We start from the raw sequence: 11,578 nt of genomic DNA, 5'->3' as shown, positions 1-11,578 counted from the left end.
TCACACCTCAACATGAGCAGAACATGTCCTATAACTTATAGTATTGTAGCTGCTGTATGTAAAAGCTGTATGCTAACATGTTAGCATGGAATACTCTACTGATAAACAGCCTCATGTTTTGTTTCTAACTTTGATGTCTTCTTTGTGTTTACATCCTGTCTTTATTTCATCTCTCTGTTTATTCCTGAACGATCCTTTGGTCCATTTCTGTTTTCTCTCTTATGCCCCAGTTACCTCCAAAAACCTCCGACAAACTGTGTGTGTGTGTGTGTGTGTGTGTGTGTGTGTGTGTGTGTGTGTGTGTGTTGTGTGTGTGTGTGTGTGTGTGTGTGTGTGTGTGTGTGTGTTTTGATGCAGTCCATCTGTGGGGCAGTGTCCAGGATAATAATTAGGTCACAGTGTTTAAACACACATGCAGCATGTTAGTGTGTGGGTGTATGTGTGTGTGTGTGTGTGTGTTTGTGTGTGTGTGTGTGTTTGTGTGTGTGTGTGTGTGTAAGATGTTTACAGAACGGTTTAAACAAGAACAGAGAAGTCTTAGTCATGAAAACCCAACTTAAAGGGGACCTATCATGCAAAATGCACTTGTGTACGTCTTTTCTACATGAACATGTGTCCCCGGTGTTCCAGGGAACTCACCAAGTGTCAGAAAACACAACCCTCTCTATTTTCCTCCATACCCAAATCTCTAAAAAAGGGGCTGCAACGGATCTGATAAAAACTGATCCAGATTTGAACACTGTCCTGACGTCAGGACGGTGGGCGCTACGGCTATTGGGCCAACTCCACCAATCAGGAGGAGACAGCCACGGCCATTGCCGTTCGAAAGCGCTGGAGACGCTGTAGTACATATGCCAGGCCTGTAGATGGTGCTGTTCTCACTGAATCTGCCCTTGCTAAAACAGAGCAAAAATAAGTGCAAATTGAGCAAAATGAGGCATGGCTAAAATGCATGATCTGTTTGGTATTTTGAAGAAAAAAAAGTATAAATATGCCTTATATAGGTATGGTCCTACACTATATTATTATAATATAGCATGATAGGTCCACTTTAACTTGTTAGTGTACTTGGATATTTTATAATAAAACCAAACTTTTCTGCATACTGAGTACTTTCACTTTTGCATACTTAAAGTACAATTTGCTGAAAATACTTGAACTTTAACCCTTGTTTTATGTTCACATGTTGGACCCTTTGGTTCTGTTTGGGTCAAATTGAACCAAGACATTGTTCGGGTTTAAAGTAGTAGTAGTTGAACTTTTTCCTTCTCTGAGACAGAACAGCCATCTCAGCAGAGACATTACATTACATGTCACTTGTTAGACGCTTTTATCCAAAGTGACTTACATACTCAATACTGTGGACAATCCCCACAGGAGCAGTTTGGGGTGAAGTGTCTCAGGAACACAACGACATGCTGACTGCAGTGGGGTTTGAACCTGTGACCATCTGATCCCCAGACCAAGGCTCTATCTACTGCGCCACACGCCTCCAGATGGACAGAGACAGATGGAGATGATTGACCATCTGGAGGTCACTTTAATATCAACACAAATAATGTTATTGGTTTGTTGAAAAAGGTTTTGATAGATCGACCTGGCGGTATCTCGTTCATGGTCACCTGGCACAACAAATACAGCTCTAACACGGCCAGGTGCCCGGACGTTTAGGGACTTTCCTGTTGTGCCGATTCTGGCCGGAGAGAGAGCCCGAAACTTTGAAACCGGCTCCCAAAGTGGGTAGGTCTGGAGACGAAACGCTTGCGGCTCCGTGTGTACGCCCTATACGATCATTTCCTGAATCAATGACGCCATAGCCCCGCCTCTCCCCACCTCTCCTGCTCACCCCGCCTCATTGCTGATGCATTTCGCCAACAACAACAACAATGGCGGATCACAGGGTTGCGTTCGCGCTCCAGACGCTACTGACCATGCTACAGATTTTAGTGCAAAATGTAGTTTTCACAAATGCCTCCCTTCTTGCACGAATATCCGCCATCTTCTACCTTGTTTGTTTGTTTATGCCTTATGCTCGGGGGGTCTTATTCGCTGCTTTTGGTGTATTCTGTGGCGGAAGTACAGCGCCACTTACAGGCCCAGCATATGTACTACAGCGTCTCCAGCGGTTTCGAGCGGTTTCGTTTGGACGGACACATTTCTTGAGCCGATTCCGTGTGGACGGAAGACTTTTTTGAAATCGACTTTGGTTCGAAATCGGTTTCGTCTCCGTGTGGACGGGGCCTTCATTTACAGCAGTTACACAACCTTCAAGGTCCAGAGATTAGAGCAACCACTACGGTACTTTCCCTCTATGTTAGGTCCCGTCCCTTTTTTAAGGTGAACAAACTTGCTGTCATGTGACTGGCTGTGAATACAGATTCTGAGGTTTTTGCCACATCACATCAACACATTAAGAAAACAGTGCATTTCTTAATCTACCAGGAGACAAATAACAATTGTCTAAAATCTGCTTTATGGGTCTTTTTTGTTGTTTGATGTTCAGCAGCTTTTAGGGATAATAAAGACTATTTTTAGTTTTCACCGGAAAGTGTCGTTCTATCGGACAGGAAGTGGCGCATAAGCATACGCTGCCTTATCATCCATTTCACTCTAAATGTGACCATAGTTTACTAAATGTACATCATGATGTGTTGAAGAAGACTTCAAACCGTGAATTTGGGACCATAACCGAATCAGGGAAATGTTTACTGACGTAGTTAATGACTAGAGAAGTAGGAACATTTTCTCTTAGACTTCTATACAATCGTTGGCCCCCTGCTGGATATCAGAGAGAATGCAGGTTAAGGGCACTTTGGCTTCACTTTTTAGACCGGGAGGTTACAGAATAAACACGGCATGTATTGAATCATATCACAACACGTGTAATATTTGCAGTTTTTTATGTTTACGACTTCACATCCAATGGAGACGAGAACCTGCAGGTTTCCTTCCTGTCGCACAGACTTCTGGGTATTATCGTCTAATTAACCCTCGCATTCTGTCGAACAGGAAGTAAGGAAGTGGCGGGTGAGAGAAGGGCGGGGTTTCCCACAATGCATCTGTGCAGCGGCAGCCGGAGAGTAAACAGCAGAGTGTTGTGAAACCGACAGAGAGTGTTTCCAGGCCGGCAGTAAACATGATGGATGTGTGTTAGTGTTGGCCTCAGTGTGTGTGTGTGTGTGTGTGTGTGTGTGTGTGTGTGTGTGTGTGTGTGTGTGTGTGATGGAGCCTGTTACTAACTTTCTTTGTACCTTTCACCACTGGAGAGGCGAGGCTCTAAGATTGTTTTGGACAATAACAATGATAGGTCAAATTTTTAATCTGCCAACAACAACCAGAATAACGTTAGTCACTTACAAGGAAAGTGCCTTTGTGTGTGGTGCATTCAAAGGGTAAAGAATGGCAGATCATGTCCTGCAAAGTCTTCCTTTTTCCTCCCAAAAACAGATATTTCTTCATCTCGTTTTGGACCCAGCTTTAGTCGCTCATAACACACAGGGTGTGGATTTAATCTGCAGGTTCAGAATGAGACCAAACGTTTTTGAAGCAGTCCGTTTCTGCAGCAGAACAAACGCCAACATGTTGCAACAGACGAGGAATGGCTTGTTTCTGGCCTCAACTCTTCTGTTGGAGGCCAGAAGTCCTGAAGGAGGAACGCTGCAACAAGCTGAAAACACAACGGAGACCAGGGGACACTAAAGAGTGACGCACACAGCTGGGACAGCTTGGTAACTGTCTCTGTTGCAGAGTTAGTCGTCTCATAACTGTACGTTTAACATCAGAAGGAGTCATGTGACCACATTGTTAAAAAAAGCCCATCAAACATTTTAGTTTCCAACAACAGAGAAAGTTGTTCAGTTTTATAATCCTGAAAGTCTCCAGCTGTGTGCGTCACTCTTTAGTGTCCCCTGGTCTCCCAGCTGTGTGCGTCACTCTTTAGTGTCCCCTGGTCTCCCAGCTGTGTGCGTCACTCTTTAGTGTCCCCTGGTCTCCCAGCTGTGTGCGTCACTCTTTAGTGTCCCCTGGTCTCCCAGCTGTGTGCGTCACTCTTTAGTGTCCCCTGGTCTCCCAGCTGTGTGCGTCACTCTTTAGTGTCCCCTGGTCTCCCAGCTGTGTGCGTCACTCTTTAGTGTCCCCTGGTCTCCAGCTGTGTGCGTCACTCTTTAGTGTCCCCTGGTCTCCCAGCTGTGTGCGTCACTCTTTAGTGTCCCCTGGTCTCCCAGCTGTGTGCGTCACTCTTTAGTGTCCCCTGGTCTCCAGCTGTCTGCGTCACTCTTTAGTGTCCCCTGGTCTCCCAGCTGTGTGCGTCACTCTTTAGTGTCCCCTGGTATCCAGATGTGTGCGTCACTCTTTAGTGTCCCCTGGCCTCCCAGCTGTGTGCGTCAATCTTTAGTGTCCCCTGGCCTCCCAGCTGTGTGCATCACTCTTTAGTGTCCCCTGGTCTCCAGCTGTGTGCGTCACTCTTTAGTGTCCCCTGGTCTCCAGCTGTGTGCGTCACTCTTTAGTGTCCCCTGGTCTCCAGCTGTGTGCGTCACTCTTTAGTGTCCCCTGGTCTCCCGGCTGTGTGCGTCACTCTTTAGTGTCCCCTGGTCTACCAGGTGTGTGCGTCACTCTTTAGTGTCCCCTGGTGTCCAGCTGTGTGCGTCACTCTTTAGTGTCCCCTGGTATCCAGCTGTGTGCGTCACTCTTTAGTGTCCTCTGGTCTCCCAGCTAATGTGCGTCACTCTTTAGTGTCCCCTGGTCTCCCAGCTAATGTGCGTCACTCTTTAGTGTCCCCTGGTCTCCCAGCTAATGTGCGTCACTCTTTAGTGTCCCCTGGTCTCCCAGCTAATGTGCGTCACTCTTTAGTGTCCCCTGGTCTCCCAGCTAATGTGCGTCACTCTTTAGTGTCCCCTGGTCTCCCAGCTAATGTGCGTCACTCTTTAGTGTCCCCTGGTCTCCCAGCTGTGTGCACATGATGATAACCTTGAATCTTCAGAGTGTAAACTGTGTCTCTTGTCTCCTGCAGTCCTCTGTCCTCTGCTCTGTAAGAATGGAGGCGTCTGTCTTCAGAAGGATCGGTGTCTCTGCCCGCCAAACTTCACCGGGAAGTTCTGTCAGATCCCCGTCACCCCCTCCTCAACCAATGAGGTCGTGAAGCTCTCGGCCAATGAGGAGCTCTCTGAGTTCCTGCTGCCGCTCGGACCGAGCCCGGAGACGGGGACGTCCGGAGGTGAAGATCTCTGACCACATGCACCTGTTTCAAATAAACACTAGAGAAATGAAATGATAACAACTATTCCTCTTTTATTTATTCATTTACTTTTTACTCAATTCAAATATCTGTGTGTGTGTGCATGTCTCTCTCTCTCTCTCTGTGTCTGTGTGTGTGTATGGTGTGTGTGTGTGTGTGTGTGTGTGTGTGTGTGTGTGTTTGGTGTGTGTGTGTGTGTGTGTGTGTTTGTGTGTGTGTGCAGCTCCCAGCCCCTCCATGGTGAAGGTCAGAGTGCAGCACCCCCCCGAGGCCAGCGTGAAAATCCACCAGGTGCTGAAGGTGAGTAAATCAAACGCACCCTTTAGTGACTTACATTTAAAGGTCTCCTATCATGCAAAAGTCACTTTTTGATATCTTTTCTACATCACTATGTGTCCCCGGTGTGTCCCCGGTGTGTCCCTGGTGTGTCCCCGGTGTGTCCCCGGTGTGTCCCCGGTGTGTCCCCCGTGTGTCAGGAGACTCACAAAGTGTCAGGAAATAAAACCCTCTCTCTTTTCCTCCGTACCCACATCTCTAAAAACGGGGGAACAACGGAGCTGATCCAGATTTGCTGCGTCATGACGACGTTACTAAAATGTGGGCGGGCTTTAAGCCCCTGACACACCAACCCGATTTTGGGAGTCAGAGGCCGTCAGAGGCAGTCGGGCATTCGCGGCGCCCTACTCAGGTTGGTGTGTCCCGCATCGTCGTCTCTTTACGGCACATTTTCACACCTCCCGCGGCAGTTGGCCAAAGAACTCACTCTGATTGGCTGTTCAGCTTAGCGAATCAGTGCATGAGAAGCGAAGCGGAAGTGAGGGACCAAAACAAACGATTAAGAAGGCACACACAGACGGCTAATCTTTTTCATTTTCATCTCACCCGGACGCAAGAGTTTCTTTTTTATGTTTACATGTTTTCGATCGACGAGAGAGAGTGAAAATGGAACCCAGACGCTATTTGTTGTTTGTTTATATCACGCAGTCTGTTCTTCTTCTCTCGGTGTATCACGCAGTCTGTTCTTCTTCTCTCGGTGTATCACGCAGTCTGTCTTCCGGCTGTTGCCTCTTTTGAATGACGATCACACACTACCGCTGCCTGCTGGTAAGGACAGTTATTGCCACTCGTCGACTGAAGTCTTTGCGGTGTGTTCGTAGGCGGGCGGCGTAGCCGACGCAGGCGGCGTAGCGGACGTAAAAAAGTCGGGACGCCTTCGGTACGCGTTCTTTGGTCTCAGGTTGGTGTGTAGCGGCCTTTACACCCACGGGCCAATCAGAAACGTTGCTGTCAGAAACACTCTAACCTGTACTGGAGAGAGCATGTGTGAAGAAGCAGGGAATGAAAAGGAACTCACCTTGTGGTTAACCTGAGAGAGAGAAAGAGTTTGAGCTCCATACTGTTTCAGAGAGAATCCTTGATGTGGTTTGGAACATGATATGGAGTTTAATCACGGGAGCATTTAGCTGAGTTTCTGCTGGTAGAATCTTTTTAAAAAATTTGTTAAAGCTACGGACCCAGAATCAGCACTTTAGTAACAGCTGGAATAGAGGGGGTTGAGGCTAGAATGATGTGTTTGGTATTTTGAGCAAAACATTTTTTTATATATTTTTACTGAGACCTATAATATCCAGTCTCAGGTGTTTCTAACCTCTCTCTCTCTCTAGTCTCTAGCTCTCTCCGTCTCTCATCTCTCTCTCGTCTCTCTTCTCTCTCTCTCTCTCTCTCTCTCGTCTCTCTCCTCTCTCTCTCCTCCCTCTCTCTCTCTCTCTCTCTCTCTCTCTCTCTCTCTCTCTCTCCCTCTCTCTCTCTCTCTCCTCCCCCCTCCAGGTGTCGGGGTTCCCCCCTCCCCTGCGGAGCCTCTCCTCCTCCTCGGGGTCTGCGGGGGCCCCAGCCCCTGCAGGTGGGGGTGGGCAGCCCCAGACGCTGAGGGCGGGGGGCTTCACCCAGCAGGCGGGGTTCAAATACTGCTTCAGAGACGTGAAGGACGGACAGGTGAGGACCCTGAGCTCTGAAGCTCTGAAGATATAATTACAATTATACAGTTAAGTTATTTAAAATAAGAAATGAATTAAAATTAACATTTAATTTGTGTATGTGTGTGTGTGTGTGTGTGTGTGTGTGTGTGTGTGTGTGTGTGTGTGTGTGTGTGTGTGTGTGTGTGTGTGTGTGTGTGTGTGTGTGTGTGTGTGTGTGTGTGTGTGTGTGTGTGTGTGTGTGTGTGTGTGTGTGTGTAGTGCAGCTCTCCTCTCCCCGGGCTGAGGAGCAGGGATATGTGCTGCAGAGGGATCGGGAAGGCCTGGGGGATCACAGACTGTGTGCTCTGCCCTGCTTATAGAGGTACACACACACACACACACACACACACACACACACACACACACACACACACACACACACACACACACACACACACACACACACACACACAGTACCAGAGTTACTGTACTTAGTTACTTTAATGAACAGTATCTGAAGTGGAGTTCAGAGGACTGACGCTGTCTTCCAAAAATACCTCTGAGATATCCCTGCAGCGAGAGCTTTGACCAAAAACAACAAAGTGCTGCCAACTTCCAACACACACACACACACACACACACACACACACACACACACACACACACACACACACACAGGGAGTAATGATGCTTCCTCCGTGTTCTTGTCGAGCTGACTAACTGTAAAGGAATGCTGCTCTGTGGGCTTTAGGCCTTTAACACACACGTGTGTGTGTGTGTGTGTGTGTGTGTGTGTGTGTGTGTGTGTGTGTGTGTGTGTGTGTGTGTGTGTGTGTGTGTGTGTGTGTGTGTGTGTGTGTGTGTGTGTGACAGGGAATTTGTGTAAGCTCACTAGCTGGCGTCTGTCAAATCAGAAAGAATTACATAATACACTTTAAAAAAAAGAAAACAGCGAGTAAAACGAAAAGAAACACACACAGACACACACACACACACACACACACACACACACACAGACACACACACACACAGACACACACAGACACACACACACACACATGATTTGTACTTCTGTGAAATGTAAAAACATGAGCAGATGTTTTTTCCAAATCTCAGATAAATCTTCTTCCTCTGTGCCTCAGCGCTCCATTGTTGTTCTAAACTCACACACTCACACACCATGAACACACACACCTTATTCGTTTTGGTTTTAATCTCACACACACCGTTATGATTATTATTATTGCTGTTGTTTTTTTAATAACCATTACATATGGTCTTCAGATCAGAGCAACAGCAGCTGTCCTGTTGGGTTTGAACGGGTCAACGGGTCGGAGTGTGTCGGTGAGTTTGTACTTCCTCGTACTTCAAGTACTACGTGAATTTGACAATTGCTGAAAAACTATATTCATCCTGGAGGGGGAACAGGGTTTCCTAAAAGATGCTCCATTTAAATGGTAACTCGTTTAACTGTGTAATATGTATAGGGAAAACAGAGTAAAAAGGCCCTTCTTATTCCAATATACATCACCAATAAGTATGTAAAAATGTGTAAGTTGCATTATATACAGCAGTGTATACATATATTAAAGTATAATTGCAGAGAGTACTTATAATAAAAAATGTTGTCATGTTGTGAAGGTATTTATCATGAGGGAGTGAGTGTGTGTGTGTGTGTCCTGTTTCCCAATATTAGTACACTTGTGTGTGTGTATGTTAATGTGTGTGTGGTGATGTGTGTGTGTGTATATTTAAATGTGTGTGTGTGTGTGTGTAGAAGTGAATGAGTGCCTGCAGCCGGGCCTGTGTGAGAACGGGATCTGTGTGAACACCAGGGGGAGCTATAGCTGTGTGTGTAGGGAGGGGTTCATCCTCGACGCCTCGCACGGACTCTGCATCTGTAAGTAACACACATACATACACACACACACACACACACACACACACACACACACACACACACACACACACTCTCACACACATGGCCGCCGGCTTGGGAATGATCAGGAATATCGCAGACTCCGGTCAGAACTTCCTGAATCCTCTGAACTCCTTGTTTCTCTGAAATCTGGACGTCTGTCGTCTCAACAAAAAAAACAGATCACCCAGCAGATGATTTTATTTATTCATCATGAACATGAATAACATCCCTTGGATTTGTTGTAGATCAATACTGAGACAATCCAGTGTTCAAATCTACTTAAGAAAGTTTTATGGAGGGTTTTATACGGAGGCCGACAGGTGCAAACTCGATATAAAAACACAAATGTTCCACATGAAGAATGACAAAAAAGTGAAATTATGAAAAATAAATCGATGGTGACAAAAAAAAAAATTAAAATTGTTTTGAAAAAATTAGGACCAAAAAAAAAAAGTTGACAAAAAACATGAATTGACTAAGAAAAAAAGTTGAATCCCAAAAAAAAAGAAATTGTCTTTTTTCGGGGGGGATTATTGAAAAAAAAAAAAACGTGTGGACCAAAAAAAAGAAAAGTTGACAAAAGTTTATCAAAAAATTGACGAAAAGAGAAGTTTATCAAAAGATAAGTTGACAAAAAAAAGTCGACTTAAAGTGGACCTATCATGCTATATGTAAATGATATATTGTAGGGCCATACCTATATAAGGTATATTTATACGTTTCTGTTTTCAAAATACCAAACAGATCATGCATTTTAGCCATGCCTCATTTCGCTCTATGTGCTGTTTGCTGTCTTTGGGTCTGATTCTGCTGACCACGCCCCCCTGCAGGAGAGGGGAGACGTGCTCTGATCAGCTGCTGGGCTGTCAGAAGAGGGGGAGAAAAAGAGATCTCCGTCCTCCGTGTTTTATTATATAGAGTCGTTATTCATTTGTTTTAAAGCTCAATAAATATCAAAGAAGACCTTTGACCGGCACTTTTCTAATTTTGTCCGGAAGATTTAAACTTTAACGGACATCTTGACAGGCGAAAGAAACTGAAACTGAAACTCTGCCGCACGGTCCCCTCGTTCCTTGGAAGAGGCGGAGAGGTGGGTGTTTGTCATCTGCTGGTGGACTAACCGGAGAGAATTACAGTGCTTGCCTCGACGGGGAGGGATTGCATTGAATTAAAGCAGCAGGAGCAAACGCTTGCCTCGGGGAGGGAGAAAGAAAGCCACAGCGGAGAATAAACAGAAGGGTAACCATGGTAACCAAGTCTTCTTCGCTGCTTTTGTGGCAGACTACAGCGCCACTTACAGGCCTGGCATATGTACTACAGCGTCTCCAGCGCTTTCGAACGGCAATAGCCGTGGCTGTCTCCTCCTGATTGGTGGAGAGTTGGCCCAATAGCCGTAGCGCCACTGTTCTGACGTCAGGATATATATAAAAAGTTGATTAAAAAAAAAATGTCACCAAAATAAAAAGTTGATTCCAATTAAATAGAAACAAAATGTATGTTGGCAAACAAAAAGAAAAAAAAAAAAGTTGCGTTTTTTGGGGGAGGGGATTATAAAGCTGAACAACTGTCTCAGAGTTAGTCTGTCTCATAACTGTAAGTGTTTTGTCAGTTTATCTGAAATGGCTAGCTAGCTTACAGCAGATCTGCAGTAACATCAGAAGGAGTCATGGGATCACGTTGTTAAAATAAGACCATACAACATTTCAGGTAAGTTTCCAACAGCTAGCCAATAGCAGCGCGAGTCCAATGGAGGCAGGGGGTTAAACGTTTCGAGAGCCACTTCCAACATACGGGGTGTGATTTCAACGCACAAATAATCCAGAAGGATAATCCATCTGTCAGGATGAATCCATTTGTTTTCCATTTTCACCACACATCCCTCCTTCTGAGTGTGTGTGGTTGAACAGGTTTCCCCCCATCTAAAACCAACCCCTTCCCCTTAAACAGAAATAATATAGCAGATAGGAGACCAAGGGGTGTCAACAAATATATTCAGGGGCGTAAACAACTAAGGTGTGTAGATACATATTCAACAAATAATATCTGTAGGCCATGTAGACTTATAAAACAAGACATGTTAAACAATTAAAATAAAATATAATAAACTCAGTTAATGGCTCCCATTGGGAAAGAAAAGTCCCTCTGCAGGGAACACTGGGATTTTAGCCTTTGCAGACCATTTACATGCACTGAAACCTACAGGACACACTACAGGACACACTACAGGACACACTACAAGAGCATATAGGGCCCCTTTAACAGAAACAACTGAAGGTCAAGAGACGTCTTTGTCCTGAAGTCAGGATAGAAATGAGAGAGAAACTGAAGTGAAGAGTTTGGGAAGTCTGACCGGAGCGCTGCGTATTCTGACCGGCATTCGAAGAGGAGGAGGAAGAGGAAGAGGAGGAGGAGGATGATGAGGAGGATGATGAGGAGGAGGAAGAGGATGCTGGTCCGCATGTACCTGGT

At 45.7% G+C, this 11,578-nt stretch overlaps 1 protein-coding gene across 1 annotated transcript in view; it reads left to right on the top strand.

Annotated features, from left to right (window-relative positions):
- Positions 1-2,895: 2,895 nt before the first annotated feature.
- Positions 2,896-11,578, top strand: part of LOC117492259 (latent-transforming growth factor beta-binding protein 4-like) — a gene marked incomplete at both ends in the record, with an annotated part of 18,436 nt that continues 9,753 nt past the window's right edge. The window contains 8 exon segments of the mRNA XM_034142413.1: positions 2,896-2,970; positions 3,089-3,145; positions 5,009-5,212; positions 5,457-5,533; positions 7,061-7,225; positions 7,468-7,570; positions 8,473-8,532; positions 8,966-9,088. Of these exon segments, the coding sequence (XP_033998304.1) occupies positions 2,896-2,970; positions 3,089-3,145; positions 5,009-5,212; positions 5,457-5,533; positions 7,061-7,225; positions 7,468-7,570; positions 8,473-8,532; positions 8,966-9,088 (864 nt within the window).

The sequence above is a fragment of the Trematomus bernacchii genome, unplaced genomic scaffold, assembly GCF_902827165.1.
Source record: "Trematomus bernacchii unplaced genomic scaffold, fTreBer1.1, whole genome shotgun sequence".
Taxonomy (NCBI): domain Eukaryota; kingdom Metazoa; phylum Chordata; class Actinopteri; order Perciformes; family Nototheniidae; genus Trematomus; species Trematomus bernacchii.
The sequence above is the reverse complement of the archived record's forward strand: the minus strand, read 5'-3'. Positions and strand labels throughout refer to the sequence as shown.